The sequence below is a fragment of the Micrasema longulum genome, unplaced genomic scaffold (assembly GCF_059751315.1).
Source record: "Micrasema longulum isolate JH-2025_06_02 unplaced genomic scaffold, ASM5975131v1 h1tg000323l, whole genome shotgun sequence".
Classification (NCBI taxonomy): domain Eukaryota; kingdom Metazoa; phylum Arthropoda; class Insecta; order Trichoptera; family Brachycentridae; genus Micrasema; species Micrasema longulum.
Genome location: NW_028277527.1, coordinates 1,008,671 through 1,025,819, shown reverse-complemented (window position 1 = coordinate 1,025,819; position 17,149 = coordinate 1,008,671). Strand labels below are relative to the sequence as shown.

At 34.1% G+C, this 17,149-nt stretch overlaps 1 protein-coding gene across 1 annotated transcript in view; it reads left to right on the top strand.

The window, feature by feature from the left end:
- Nucleotides 1–4,815, top strand: part of LOC148282481 (uncharacterized) — a 31,779-nt gene extending 26,964 nt beyond the window's left edge. The window contains exons 14-17 of the mRNA XM_088225021.1: nucleotides 79–485; nucleotides 1,417–1,594; nucleotides 3,860–4,002; nucleotides 4,086–4,815. Coding sequence (XP_088081147.1) covers nucleotides 79–485; nucleotides 1,417–1,594; nucleotides 3,860–3,991 — 717 coding nt within the window. The 3' untranslated portion in view covers nucleotides 3,992–4,002; nucleotides 4,086–4,815. The remainder of the gene's footprint in view (nucleotides 1–78; nucleotides 486–1,416; nucleotides 1,595–3,859; nucleotides 4,003–4,085) is intronic.
- The last annotated feature ends 12,334 nt before the right edge of the window (nucleotides 4,816–17,149 follow it).

Here is a 17,149-nt window from a genome sequence, read left to right as displayed (position 1 = left end):
AACATTTGCTTCCCTTTTTCCTCTTAAAATTGCAAAAAAATGCCCGCCACTTAACTGATTGTTTTTCTATTTCAACAGATGGCAAAACGTCAAGGTCTCGGGGAGAGCATGTTCTCTAGACTTATCCAATGCAGCGAGTTATGGGATAACTCGTGTGTGGTAGCGCTGAATGTCCAGTATAGGATGCACCCGGACATTTCCTTATTTCCCAACTCCGCCTTCTATAAATCTGCCCTCAAGGATGGGAATGTATCACCGCCCCTTTCGCGAGACATTCCTGCCTACCGAGTAGTCCTGCTGAAGGGAAACTCCATGGACCAGGATGGTACTGGTGCTAATAAAGACGAAGCGCAGATAGTTGCCAGACTGGCTCTAGCCGTCGACACGTTGATAAGAAAAAACTCGTTGAACATAAATCTCTGTGTTCTCACACCTTACTCCGCTCAGAAAGATGCCATCCAAAATCAATTGCTGAATTTTACTAGGTTAGAAAAACAATTTTTTTCTACTCCCAATTATTTGTAAATTTCATCCCTTTTTTTATGATTCTCGTTGAATAGTACACTAGCAGCTTGAAGTTGATGCTTGTAAATTTAATGCAAATTATTTCAGAAAAAAAAAATGATTTTGTTCTTTCTATGGTCATCTAATATATTTTTGAACGCAATGAACTGACCACTTCTTTGAGAAGACTTTTCCAATAATCCGTGACTTATAAAATGCAATATGTGCCTTGTCTACAATTTTGAATATATTCATGATACATAATTTTGTAGCATAATATTGTATATTTGAATTTTTCAAACTTTTGGACTGGTTGTGGTCCCGTGGTCGAGGACTACGAATCAAAGGTCCGAGATCCAAAACCCGATTTACTTACCACAACTCATTTCCCAATTTCTAACATGATTATTTATTTAACAAAAATGGTTCCCCCAAAAAAATAATTGGATAAATCATGACACAAATATATATTTTTTTTTGCATAAAAAACTTCCAGCTGTAAATTATTTTAAGTATGTTTTAATTTGTATCTGTTTTGTGTTTTTTACTAGTGTAACTTTATACATTTTTCATATTTTATTTTATTTTTTGCACCACAACAGGCCAGGAGGCCCAATTACAGTGGTGAATTACATCACAATTAAATAGGAGTTTATTAAAATAAAAAGAAAATTAATGCTTTTTTGCAGCATTGAAACTTGAAAAAATGACCAATATTGGAGAAATATTCGGCTTCGTCGGATTAACCAAATATTTATATGTTTGCCACCATTTCCTGTTAGTCATAAATAACTGTGTTTGAAAATGGGAAAAGTGTTGTGGTAGAGTGGGGTTTAAACCCCGAACGTCTTGATGCAGACCAAAACCTGTCTCGAGACATTAGTGAGTGCTTCACCATTTTGTTTTCCACAGAAACACATTGGAGGTTTCCACTGTGGACAGTTTCCAAGGTCAGGAACGGGACGTAGTGATCTTGTCATGTGCTAGGAGCCAGGGGCTCGGCTTCCTGCAGGATCCAGGAAGGATGTCCGTGGCACTCACGAGAGCCAAACAAAGTTGTATTGTATGCTGTAACTCCGCTGTCTTTGAGGTAAATATAGTACATTTCGGATCTTAACCGCTTCGTGTGTACCACCTTTATTGGGCCATAAAATTTAGATCAAATAGCTTGTGGCTCCGTAGTTCTTCTTCTTTCTTCTTCTTCTTTAGCCTTCCTCTCTCCACTGCCTCTTCCACCCGTCTCTGACTTGATCCTTACGCATCCAGGCACCGTCAACTATCTGAAAAATTTAGTCAGTCCATCTCTTTGGTGGCCTTCCGACACCTTTTATTTGCCCACAGCCTCCACTTCAATATTCGCGGCGCCCATCTGGTATCCTGTCTAGCCATATGTCCCGCCCATTCCTAATTTAGTTTTGCTGCACAGTTTCCGACATCAGCAGCTTTAGTTCTCTGTCTAATCTCTTAGTTTCCTATCCTATCTCGAAGACTCACACCGAGCATCTGCTGATTTTTAAATTTGCATAAAATGCATACAATTATTTTATTGGGAAATTTTCTTTATATGGTATCACTTTTTTTAGTATGGCACTACAGAATTTCAACTGTCATTTACATCCCGGCAAAACTGTTTCACACTTTTATGATAACTGTTTAAACAATCTTCTTTCCAAATTATGTTTATAACTTCAAATAATACTTCTATTGCCAAATTTTTAAACTTTCTGCATCGTGATTTATTGATGTAAAGACTTTATTCTTCCTAAACGGTCGTCGGGTTCGATTCCCGCCAGTTGCAAGAAAAAAATCCAAGAAATATTTTTTTCTCAATTGGTCTGGGTGTTGTGGTGTATTTTTCATTACCTCCTTCCATATCTCCTCTATCCCACCTGCTGACAAGCCTCAAAATAGAGGCTCAGCGGGTTATTACTTTAGAAGAAAAAAAGAAGAAAAAAAACATGTGTCAACCGCATGTCACAATTGAGTAAAATGACAAAATTAGACACTTTAACAAAATGGAGAATTACACTGAACCTACTTTGAATTTAGTTTGAGACAACAATTTTACACATTTTTTTATTTACCTTGATTTTATTGACCATTTTGGGCAAACGCGGCGGCCCACGGCTCGCATCTTTAACAGATCAAAGGAGTTCTGAAAATTTTTCAACATAAAACCGGGGTTATGAAAAACGTTAATTGGGGGAATATTTGAATAAGAATGTATGGAAAAAAGCGGGACCTAAACATTTAAGTGTAAAAAGTGGGAAAATGTAAAATTGAGGAACGTAAAAACGAGGTTTTACTGTATATATTTTTCCTTTTGAAAATAACTCACTTTGCAGAACACGACGTTTTCATTTATACTTACTCATCATGAGGTTAAACATTGCAGCCGGTGCAGCATACGAGTTCATCTTTAAAAAGAATTTGTATGTTGCCAAAAACGACTGTGAATATGAATATCAAGTGCATAGAATACTGCCATATCAAAGTGCTTCTAGAATGGGCATTCATTTGGCTATTTGGTAACCCACTGTTAAGTAAAAAATATTTTTTAAAAGTTTTTTTTTGTATCGTGTACAATGAGGAAGTTCAGTGTTTTTTTATATTTTTTTTATTTGTCAATAAACTATTAAACTAAGCCTTGTAAAGTTTTGTATTTCTGAAATAACTTCGCGTGTGACGTCAGACGTTCTCTTCTGCTTTTTGTCGATCAGTTCTGCCCATTGGTCCATTCACGGCAAGCAAACCAGAAATCTTCCGTAATTCTCTCATCATTAGTTGATTCATATGAACCAGTGACGTCGTTCAAAGCAGTTCGTTTTTATCATTTTTTTTTTTTCGTCCATTTTCAGGAAACTTTGCTGTACAATTTAACGCTCCAATTTTTACCGCACACAAGAAAACACTTAATTTTACTATCTAACAAATAACCTAAGTTAGTCACAACTCAAATATTAAGTATTTTATTTATTACAGTAAAACTCCAATTAGCCGGATAGTTGAGTGCCAGACATTATCCGGATAATGTCTGGCTAATAATTATATAATGTCTGGATAATTGGATTAACCATTAAATCGAGGGAATGTTTTGAAAGAAAATGCAAAATTTATTCTAAGATTACCCTTTTATTGCATTTGAAATAATACAACGAATTGGAATTACATTAAAAACTTACTTAAACCAGGTTGCCAGCGCCCTTTTTTATTTGTTATTGTAACATCTTAATTTTTTATTTCCTGATAACGATGCGGATATTTGGCAATCCGGATGACTGGAGTTCGGAGAAACGGAGTTCCACTCTATAATTATAATTTGTAAAAAAAAAGTTGTGTTATTTATTATTTTCAGAATCAGGGACTTTGGGCTACACTCTTAACTGATGCAGAAAATAGAAATATGTCTCGTCCTATTCCGAAAAATATTCCCGACTACCTCGACGAAAACCAAAATTCTAAAATTTTCTTGGATTATTTGAGATAATTCAACATAAGGTAAGTTTTTCTATGCAAGATCATTCTGATGACATTGTGGACTTTTAAAATATTTTTAATGTAATGTAATGTGTATTTTTTAGTCAACCGAATGGAACACATTAATGAACAAGTAGTCTGGAATATTTTGCCTTCGTGGAAACCAAAACCATTGGATGTGATTGCAAATAAGACTGAATCTTCAAGTGTTTCCGAATCAAATTGCTACTCAAAATATGTTAGAACTGTCAAAAATGAAATGATTTAGGGATTATACATGTATATATCACGTGTAGATTAATGTGATTTTATTTATAAACTGATATAACTCTTCAGTCTCACATATGTACCAACAGTACAATATCTGAAGAAAAATCCAATGCAGTATGTAATTATCAATTATTACTGTTATTATTATATTATGCGATGTATAAATTCCATTATAAAAAAACCTTATAAATAAAATAAAGATCTGGAATTAACAATATAAAATATAAACTTGAAACTCTTGATCATCGCGTACAGATGATATTGTGACAAAAACATATTCACTCTAAAAGTATACCTATTGAAGTTTGGATACTTACCCGTATGCAGAGACAAAACTTAAGGTGAGGAAAGTACATTCTAATTTCAAATGCAGAGAATAACCCGAAGGTGAAGACAATAGAATGTACTCTCCTCACCTTAAGGTATGTCTCTGCATACGGGTATTAGTATGAAAAGTCCATACTTTAGCAAACATATTGAGCTGCTTGAAAAAGTCCAAAGATGTGTAATGCCCCACCATGGTACATTGAAAGCACGAGGACTAACTTTATTGGAAGAACAAAAGAAGACAGGAAACTTGATAGACATTAAAGATTCTAAATGGTCACTACAATTACCCCCTGCAAGAAATGTATCAATTTTACCCGAATACCCATTTCATTTGCGATAAAAATATAATGCCTAAAGATATTGGAATGTTTGTAGGAAAGAAAAATGCCGTCAATAGGGATAAGCTTTGTTCGAGGATATCATGCGGAATCAAAAGTGAAATAGTCTTTATTAATTTAATACAATGTGTTAAATTGGCGGTAAAACATATCCTAGATATTTTCATGCAAATATTTATGTTTCACTGGATCATGCGTTAGATATCTCGCTAGTGGCACCTAAAGGGATAACCAAAGCAATATCTGTAATCCATGCAATAATATTGTTACAAAAACATATTCTAGAATGTTTCAAAGACAAACTTTCTGAATGTGAAGGGGAAATCTCATGATGCAAGCATAAAAAGTCAAAATATTTCCATTTCTCCCTACTCGATGCCTTTCAAACTTACAAAATATATGCAAAGCTTCCCTTGTGCAAATCATCCATTCAGACATGCGTTCACAGTACCGACTAAAATAAACTAAATGTTTAATTCTATCTCTCAAAACAGAGTCCTACTATATTGTATCGATCTATGTAGTCTTCGTACCGAAAATGGAGTCAAAGAAGCCAAATAATAAAGGTATAATTTAAATCTACTTCCATTAAAATATTTTGTGCTAAGCGAGATGAAATCCACCTGGCACTGTTTTATTAAATATGTTTTTGGTTTTAGACATTTGGTATTGGATATGTGGACGCACCCGAAGTTCACGAATGCTATTGGTCCCAACTCCATTGTCATTGAAATCTCTCCCAAGAATGTGATGTTAATGAAGAGAGAAATTCACAAATTGTCAACTGTTTTCAAAGCATATCTAAAGGTCGATATGTTTTTTTTTTGGGTGATACCGTGTGTGTACCGAGTGACCACTCAGTTTACCCTGAAGATGGCTCCTGCAATGGTAGCCGAAATGTCGGAACAAATCCAACACACGGTATCACCCAAAAAAGAAATATATTGATAACAGTGACCGTGAAAACCTTCGCACCTACATATCTAAAGGTATTTGTTTATAACGTGCTTTTTCAAAACCCCCAATCTCCCCAGCATAAAATTGATGTATGGGAAAATACATTAAAAATATTTTTTCTGTTTATTTTTATTTTTGAAAAATTGTAAAATTATTAATGTTGAGATTTAGATTTATGTGATCCATCTGCATATTGGACACAAATATTTACATGTTTTTTATTTGGTAAATATTTTACTCACCATTATGATGTACCTGACTACAATTTGTTAATTTTGATGTATGATAATATTTTGTCATTTATTTATTTAAATGCTCATAATACAAAAATACTCCAATATAATATAATAATCGGCGTTGACAGTTAGTTGATGGCGCACCGTTTTCATCAAAAAAGATAAATGGGGCGATGACGCCGCCGGCACCACACCAAACTGTAATTTTTTTCAGATAAAGTTGTGTCTCGTGCATCACTTCAGGCTGCTCACTTGTCCAAATGCGAAAATTTTGCTTGTTGACAAAACCATCGAGCCAAAAGTAAGCTTCATCCGAAAAGATGATTTTCTTGTGAAAGTAGTCATCAGCTTGCGTCTGGTCCAGAGCCCAAGTAGCGAATGTACGACACTTAAAATGGTCAATTGGCTTCAGTTCTTGAGTCAACGCAATCTTATACAGGCAGAGAGCCAAATCCTTCCGCAAAATTCGCCACAAACTGGTTACAGTGATGTTCAACGCCTGCGATCGGCGTGAAATTGACTTCCTTGACTGGTCATGCCCACTCTCGGACAAACTATGTTTCACTAATCCACCAATAAAATTGGAAACCTCAACGTATCCACGTTTCTCCGAATCATAAAAAAACTCACTGTATTGTGAGATCAAAAAATATCCTTTTTTATCTGGAACATTTTTTCCCAGAGAATTCACAGACAGACATGTTTTTTTTTAATATCTCGGCCACCAGTTTTTCAAATCGTAAATGTGATTGGTCTCCACACTCAAAACATGAAACCTCTTGGTATTCGATGACTCCAAAATCATATTTTCATATTGTTAGGGGCAATATATCCTGTCATGCTTTTTAATATGACGTTTGACCTTGCCAAAATTACAATCACACGGTAAAAAAGAATGACCTCGAATGGGGAACAGTAGCTCAGTCCCAAATAACTATCGACAAGCTTAAAAACATGCTAAGCATTTGAACGATCACAATGAACAATAATGAACATTCTTAAGTTATCGCAGGCATAAGTCATTGCGTGTGTAATCTCTAATTCAACATTCGTGTCGGTTTGTTTTTTGTTTACCTCGAAATAAATACAGTTCACTGGCGAAAAATCGGCATTTACTATGAAAAATAATACAATATATTGCATTTGAAAATTACTATGGCGACTGCTTTTCTTGACATTTGAATTGCCAACCGCCGGCTAAATGCAATAAATAGCATGATAAATTAAAAATAAATAAATAAAAATAGCAGTTTTGGAATATTTTCCGTATTTGCACCGGTGAAATTCAAATATGTGATTGTGCAGCAGGACTTTACGTTCTTGGATGTTCCATTGTGATTGCGAATATGATACACAACCATGGTGACAAATTGTTATCACGTCGCTTATTAGCAGGTCGATAGTTACTTGTCAAACTTTTTGTTTGCAGAAAGAGTCATTAAATATCGTACCACTGTAAATTTGTCCTGCTGTAGTGTTTTTACTGCATTAGGTACGTATTTTTTTATATAATCGTTTAAAAATTAGCACACCTCACTAGGTCCTTTTTTCACTAAACCTTCATGGTACGAATAAAACTGTGATTTTCCAGTTTTTCAGTTATATACCCACAAATTCTGACTGAACGATTCTGCGGATGATATTATGGCACACAAGTTACGGAAAGAGTTCAAAAAGAAAATAATAACAATGCCCAAGACACACGCGTTTTATCTACCGACGGTTAAAATGGCGTCGCACAAAACAAAGCGCGTCACTATTACGATTTTAAATATCAAAATATTACACGTAACATTCCAGTCAATACTATTCTTTCATAGTTCTTTTAAAAAAAACGGAAGCACTATTATTTGAGTTATCTCAAGCACTTATAAATCGTCAAAAACTTAAAGCGCGAGATAAATCAACCATTTAGAAAGAATTTCTATGTCAATTGACAGCAAATCGTGCATTACGCTAACTGCCGGTGACAAAACAAGCAACCAATCACCGATCAGATATAGATGATGTCATCCTAGGGTTGACAATATAAGGAAAATGGAAGCCAAATTCGACCACTTGGACAAGAATCGAAATGTCGTCTCTCACATATATAAAATATGTTCTGGCACTACATAATATTTTTACCTGATTTGTCTTCACTAGAACATTCCCAAATAGGAGAATGCGCAAAATCTCCTAGCAATATAACTGGACAAGACATATTAGAAATATGGTTATTCCACCAATTTACATCAAACACAGGTGCTGGACTGTAATAAATATATATCAATATAATGTTATAAAACCGAATAGCACTGAGATTACCATTTTTTATGAGGATGGCAGAACCTCCACCTGCGCTCCCATCGGGTCGATCACACCTCACACAGGAGTAGCCGCTCACTCGAAAATGAAAATAGGGTTTAAACCATGTCTCAGATATGGCCGCTGCAGAAATAGAATATTTTTGAAGAAGAAAGAAAAGATTAGATTTATTGGAAATGGCGCATCTGCAGTTCTATTGAAGGAGAACCGCCATTATAATTTAAGGAAATGGAGATGTTGGCAATTAATTCGGCAGCGTTGGACGGTATTTTATTATTAGATATAATATTAAGAAGGAGAGTCAGTAATGTTTGAAAAATGTCTGAATTAACGGATGTATTTTCAGAACAACAAGTACTGTTGCTAATGGCGATTCCATCGGGAGACTCATTTGACGAGTTTCCGTTAGGACATAATAACATTTAATTTAATAATGGCTGATCACGAGATAAATAAGAAGGTTGACTTGTTTCCGGAGTGCGGAATGTAAAAGAGGTTTTTTTAAACGAAAATTTATCTGAGACATGGATAGGTTGTTTTGCAAGTGTCTGGGTAAATTGCGGAACATTTAACGAAGATGGCATTGAAGTTATTTCGGCAAAAGTTGATTTTGAAGGTACAATCTTTTTGGAAACCTCAAAATCGGACATATTTTGGGACACCATTATGTGTTTAATATTTTTTTGTCTAGTATATTCAGGGCAGTTGTAGCTAGTTGCGTTATGGCAGCCTGAACAATTTACTCAGACAGGAAGAGCATTTTTGGGACAATCCTCTCCCAAGCGATCTTCGCTGCATTTAAAACAGCGAGGACTAGATCTGCATGCAGTTTTGGTGTGTCCGAAAAGACAGCACATAAAACACAAGATGGTCGGAAATATGTATTGTTCAACTGGAAGCGAGTTGTAATGTAAAAATCAATTTTTTGGTAAGTTTTGTCCTTCAAAAGTAACCACATTTGGACGGATTGTGAAGGAAACCACTGAATTGTTCCCGATTTGGTGTCTTTATAATTAAGACGACGGATTTTAAAAATTATACCAAAATACCCTGGAACAAAAATTTCATCAATGATTTCCGAATCTGACATGTTAGTCGGAATACCCTTGATAATTCCCATTCGTGTTACCTGGTAGGAAGGGATAGTAGCAGAATACAGATTGCACATGGAAGGAGATGTACAAAATATGTTTGCCGATCTATAATCTTTGAATTCAACGGAAATTTTAAATTTTCCGAGAGATTTAACACCGCCAGAAGTAATATTATTTCGGAATAAAAAGTTGCCAAAATGAATCGGGTGAATGGAAGTTGAATTACAATCTCCGCTAATTTTCTGTACATGTACCGTAAATGGTCCTGTGTCGGTCAATTTATAATTGTTAACTGTGGTGGATTCTCCGGGTTTCTTTGATACAAATGTATCACCCAGGCTGTCACCATCTCTTCTTTTCCTTGCTTGCGCATCTACGTCAGGTGGAGAAGTAGGAGGCGGCTTGTCACAAGCCGCCTCCATGGTTACCAGGTTCGTTGTTAACAGCTATTATTTGTTATATATGTTTGAAGATTAAAAAGTCGAAAATATGAAAGTTGAAACTGTGAACTAGAGTAAAATACTGCCATCAACAAAATTATTTGAGACGAACAATATTTGAAAAATAAATAACAAATATCCGATAATGAACATAATGCTCGTTATTCCAATCTCAAAGGTGATCCACATGAGTCTGGCGCTAACAAATTCATACTCACTCAAGCGCTCTACCATTCTAAGAGAGAGCATCGCCGTAACCCCCCGACTTGCCCTTTCTGATTCTGGAACACCAGACCACAGCGCGAGCGTATCATTGTGCTCCAGCGATCCCCTCTCCTTTTTCATGCTCTCACTTATACAAAGAACATCTAAACCCTTATCCTTCATACTATCACACAGTTCATTCATCTTCTTATCCATTCCTCCTCTTATATTCCATACGCCAATACGGCACTCCATTCTCCTCTTTGCACCCCCCCGAGAGACGCGGCATGATGGGTGGTGAGCCTTATCGTGGCCTACAGGCATTCTCTCGTCTTCCTGTCCTCCTACTTAATTGTAATACTTTGCATAACTACTTACATACTACCTACACTTATGATTAAACTATTACCTTACGCTCTTAAAATACAAAGGAAATATAAATATATTACTTAACACTAAAATACACACAAATATCTAACGCTTAAATTCACAAAAGTCACTTAGTACTACAATAGTCATAAATCAAACACTCATTGCGTCCCTATTTTTTCCCCTGTCACCTTCCGTGCTTCCGTCTGCGGTGGCCGGTCTTCGCTGGCACAATTTCCAGATGGTCCACTGTAGACTCTTGTCCGGTGCGGCCCTCGCCCGCCTGCACATGGTGCGGCGTGACCGGCTTCCGAGAACTACGGCCTCCGACATGTGTGGGTGCACAGGCGCCCGGCCCGGTATTGTGACTCTTCCCGCGCTGTTGCTTTACGTTCCCGCCAAAATGGACACACAATTTTGTGCATTATTCACATCTCAATCGCATCTCAATTTTTTACAAATTGTCTTCCACTCTCACATATTAAAACATATTATTAAACGATAAACACAGGTCACTTGACATTTTTAAGGTATCCCCATATGAAATAGTCAAGCGGGCTAAGATCGGGGCTTCTGGGAGGCCAGATGATGTTACGTCTACGTGAAATGACCTTATTAGGGAATAATTCGTTAACAGCTTCAATTGATTGATTTGATGTATGGCAAGTGGCCCCCGTCTTGTTGGAACCACATTTTTGAGTTGAAACCTTGAAACTCCTGCAACTCTGGGCCCAAAAAGTTTCGCAGCATATCGCAATAATGGTCACTATTTACATTAAGCGGTCGACCTCGTTGATCTTCATGAAAATAAGGACCGATTATGTCTTTAGCAGACATAGCAGCCACACAACAACCCGAGGGCTGTGCAGTAGGGTGGGCAAACATTTTTTAAACATTTTTCCCACGATGTGCCCACCTGTCATACCCTATGGTGGTATGTGAAGATCAGTAATAAGACTTATTGTAGTTGACTGTGGTTTATTTTGAATGCTTATTATATTGTGGTAAGAGAGCGACTGTTTGCTAGGAGAGACAAATCTAGAATGACTTGCCAAGCTGTGTGGGTATGCAGACGACTGTAGATAACAATCTTTCGAATGGTGCTTCGAAAATAAGCCAAAACCGAAAAAAAAAATCTTTTGTTGACTGTATTCTTCGATATTCGTGGTGTAGTTTACTACGAATTCCGTCAAACGGTCAATAAAGCATGCTATTTAGGCGTTATGCGCCGTCTGCGTGAAGCAATTCGTAAGAAAATGCCTGATATTTGGAAGGACGATTCGTGGATTTTTTACCACGATAATACGCCATCTCATACAGCGTTGATTGTTTCGGAGTTTTTGGCCAAAAATTCCACTAATATCATCAGCCAAGCACCGTATTCTCCAGACCAGGCCCCGTCTGACATTTTTCTTTTTCCAAGACTAAAATTGCCATTAAGAGGAACTAGCTTTGAAACGACGATTGAAACGACAAATGGCGAGTTTATTGAAAATTAAAATTTTGCGTTTATTTTTGATCATAAGTTATACACTAGTGTATAAATATATATGACTTTTTAAAAACTTAATTTACTAGAGCACACAAAGTTGCCATTATTTTTATTGTTTTCAAAATGAAATATATTTTGTCTTTTGTCAGTTAATTTGTCATAATATTTTTTTACCAAAATGTTGACATCAGTTTTTTTTTACATTTGAAATAAAGGTCTCATACAGCTTAATTATTTGGAAATGGTGTTTGGGTTTGTATGACTTACCCAAATGTTTCCATTTTGTGGCCATTTTGAAAGAATCTGAAAAACCGTGCCATTTTATTTCTTTTTTAATTTGGTACTATTATGGTAGATATTTGGTGGTGATATCTATAAATCATGACTGTGATACTTACTTCATACTTAATGTGCAGCTACAAATTATTTACATATTTTATCACAATTGTTTATTATGATAATTTGAAACAAAAAAATAATTATAATTTTAAATACCTGTTAGGATTATAACAAAGTCGTGCTACGTCTCGTTTGTAGCTCAATCACAAATAACTATGATTGTTTATCGTATTCGCGATCACGTTTTTACATTTTGCGACGTGTAATCCTGCTGCGCAATCATATATTTGAATTTCACCGGTGTAAATATGGAAAATATACCAAAACTGCTATTTTTATTTATTATTTATCATGCTATTTACTGCATTGAGCCGGCGGTTGGCAAACCAAATATCAAGAAAAGCCGTCGCCATAGTAATTGTAATTTAATTTTCACTTTTTTGTATAATTTTTTATAGTAAATGCCGAATTTTCACCAATGAACTGTATTTATTTACGAGGAAAACAAAAAACAAAATCGACACGAGCGTTGACTTAAAGATTACTCACGCGTTGACTTATGACTGCGATAACTTAAGCATGTCCTTTATTGTTCATTGTGATCGCTCAAATGCTTAGCATGTTTTTAAGCACGTCGATAGTTATTTGTGATTGAGCTACTGGTCGGTATAGTCATGCAATTTTCAATGTTGATTTTAAATTTGTCTCCAATATAATTTTTCAAGTAGTCAGGTAAATCATTGTAGGTATATATATATATATTTAATATCCGACATTTGTCCTTGCTTTTTAAATGTGTTTAACAATAATATAATAATTGTATATGTCGGGATTTTTGGTTATTGTGTGTCTTGAATGTAGTTTTCTCTCGCAATTTTGGGTACAATTTTCATTGTCAATAAAAATAATACCTTTAATAAATAATTTTATGCAAAACATATTTTTCTCTTAATGCTTAATAATACCGTGATTTAGTTTTATTAGACAAACACCATAACTCAGTATTTGTAATTTTTAATTTAGAAAAATATTAATAAATGTACATTGCCTCATTTTAATGGTTGAAAAGGCTTCAGAATCCCTAACTTTTTCTTTTCTTTTCTTTTAATCATAGTTTATTTTGAATTGTGATAATGCAGTGAATGAGGCAAAGCAGTTTTAGCTAAAATCTGTTTTACTCATGTTCTGGTCTATGGGGAAAAATGTGTATACTCTATTGAGACTATACTGACAGAATGTATTAAGTCAAAATTCTTTATACAGGGTGTTCTTTAAACCCTGTCACATCCGAAACCACGATGATCAGTATGAGCAAGAAGACATATTGGCACATTAAAATATTTTTTTAGAACGCATAAAATTAAAAAAAATAAAACATCAAAAAAAGCAAATGGTTGCTTACTTCTGCAGGGGTGAAACGAGGAGGGGGAAGGGGGGAGTCTGACTCTGTGCCGCGCTCCCCTCACTTCTCCCCTGCAGATGTAAGCAACCATTTGTTTTTTTAAATATTTTATTTAAAAAAAAATCTTTGTTCTAAATATTAAAAAAAATATGCTATTGTGTCTTCTTGCCCATACTGATCATCGTGGATTCGGATGTGACAGGGTTTAAAGAACACTTTGTATATTAAAAATATTTTTTAATATATGTGCAAGATCAAATTTTATGCTATGCATATAATAAAGATTAGTCATTAAAAGCTTTAATAAAAAATTGTGGGAGAAATAATGCGTTGAAAGAATATTAAGCTTTAAATGCGATTATCTCGGAAGGTGTTTTAATGACTTAATGCATTCTGTCAGTGAAGCCTCGATATGATACATTGCCAAGAAAAGGGTGAATTGACAAAAACAATTGACTAAAATTAAAAAATGTTTTCAGCGTTAGAAATTTTCTAATATAGTACTTTTAATGACAGGTCATATCCCTGTAAATGCCTAGACTTCCATATTTACTTCTGTAAAATTTTATCCATAATTTGTTGGTATTTTAATATGTTTGAATTAAAACCTAACTTATTAAATAGGTATGGTCAAAGTTAATGTGCCGCATTCCAAATTCAGATTGGCTTTATTATAAATTGTTAAGTATTTTTTAAGAATTTATTAAAAATATTTTTTCAAGTAATATCATATTTGCTGCCTACCAATCGCATATACTACCAATTTTGTTTATTAATCTCTATCGCCCGTTTTTTTCAAACATGTTTTTATCTTGAAAAATATTAAAGCATATGACCAATGACAAAAGAAACAGAAGTGGCAAGTTCTGGCTCATTTCATGTTCACAAATACAAGTAATAGTTTCACCTTGTACGCAGGTTATGGTGGCATCTACGAAATACGTCGATGCTATCAAATCCGACAGAAAGCGGCTGACCAAAGTTTCATTATTAGTTAAGGATAATTCTGTAGCGTAAGACTGATCTGATCACCTTACCTTCGAGGTAATAAAAAGATCAAGATACGGTGCTTTTGGAGTACCAATGCAGTGTCTTATGTAGTAACTACTAGGTGTGGATAGAGAAATAATGATAAAAGTCAAATTAATTTATTCAATTTTACATATAAGTTAGAAAATTGCAGAGCCGTCATTTAGATTTAAGGGCAAAGAAAAAGTTGGGAAATGTCACTTTTTTTTACAATTTAAAAATAATCAGGGTCTATAAAATATTGTCGAGTAAAAAAAACACTTTTTTTTAATACCTACTTACTAGTAGCATAAAAAGCATTTCCAAGTCACTCTCCAAGCACAAGAGATAGTCTCTTTTTTCGGAGAGTTACAGTGATAACATTTACTAGATGTGTAAAAGTAGATATGTATAGATTTAAAAAAAAAACATACCTTTTTTGAAATTTATTAATAAAAAAAAACCTACAATTTTAAATTCCCACGAAAGCGGTCCATTGCATTGGACACGCCCCTAATACGTCACGATTTGTGTAAATTTTGAACTTTTTTAAATTGAAATAGAACATCGTCACAAATGTTCAGCATTCTTGTCCTTATCCCGCCCAATTTACAGTAACTCAATGTTCTTAAAATAAATATTAAAAAAATCTTTCATTATTGAGTACATGAAAATAACATTTTTATATGTATAAATTGTATGTATTTATTTGAAATGTAATATATTTTCTTTACTAACTTTGCATACTATGTGGAAATCTGTTATTAGTTCTGAGTTTATACACTATATCTGTTTGTTTACTAAAAATATGTATGTAGAACTGTTGATTTCACAAATAAAATAAAATAAAAATAAATGTTGACGTTACAACTATCAAGACCTAACATGTCGCGTTTTTGTAGGGACATATTGTTTAATAATTTATTTTTCAAAGTTATGTATGAAAAATTTTTTCCACAATATCCATATTGATTTTGAAAATAAAATTAATTTTTCTAAATGCATTTCATATATTTTTATCGGTATTCGTAGTATGTGATATTTCCCTATTATAATTTTAATAAATAAAAGGGCAGGCAGCTAGCTATCGACTGATGTGTGATGTGTCATAATTGTTTAAGGAATTGTCTAGTTTTTCTTAATAGTTTTATTTTACGTCATTCTTAATAATGACCAATTTTGCGCTGTTTTTATGCAATTTTTTTTTAGCACTTTTTATGTGCGAGTGTTACAGCTTTTTTGTAGTTAGTTAAAGCATACCATTGTATTAATTTTAGCCATTAAAAAGTTTGTTTCTAAATTATATTTTTGTGTGTTCAAAATATATATGTACATGTTTATGATCGAAATAAAGATTTTATTTAGTTATCTGTAGTTTTTTTAATTTTTTACTACTACCAAATGTCCCAAAAATATGTATTCTATATTCTAATAATGAAGAAGTGCTGATAGACTATCAAACTATTTGTTGATAGACTATCAAACAAACAAAAAATGTTTTTATGTATTGTATTCTGGTTGCTACGACTTTTTAAGTTTTGTAATTTTTTCATTACGTCACTAGTTCTCTTTGGTGAGTTGTCCTGATTGGTGGGTTAACTTCCCGGAAACCGGAAAAATCACAACACTCTGTCATTGATTGATTTAGAAGAACTTGTGACGTAATTTAAAGTAGTCCATTTTTATTATTTTTTTCAGACATTTTAGAGAAACGTAGTACAATTAAATGCTCTAATTTTTACTGCGTGTAAAAAAACATTCGACATTCGTCATGGTATTAAACGGAGGCGCTGTTATGCACGATTAATGGTGACACTATAAAAAATATAATTTTTTGTACAAAATATTAATTGTTTAATTATCAACATAGTACTTGATGCTTAAAACTCAAGAATGTATCCCCGGTCAATAATACAAAATCCCTCCCAAACCATTATCAATAAAAATAATTTATTCAATATGAAGTATGTGATAGGACGATCATTATCATGGTAGTGTTGTTACTGTACATATTATAAAGCTGCTAATTTATATTTACACCTATACCTACTACCTACTTAATAATTTTAAGTTTTTTTTTTTTATGCCCTACAACAGGCCAGGAGGCCCATTTACAGCGTTGATTGAGGAAGTCCAGCGGTCAAAAAAAAAGTTTAATAGATTATTAAACTAAGCCAAAAATATTTTTATTTTATTTTTATGTATCGTATTATTAGCGCTATGATTTTTCAAAGTTTGGTATTTCTAAAATTACTCCCCGTGTGACGACTGAACCTGTGTTCTCTTCCGCTTCTTCTGGTCAGTTCTGCCTATTGGTCCATTGAATTGCCGTAAACCAGAAATATTTCACAACCCTCTTATCATTGGTTGATTTATATAAAC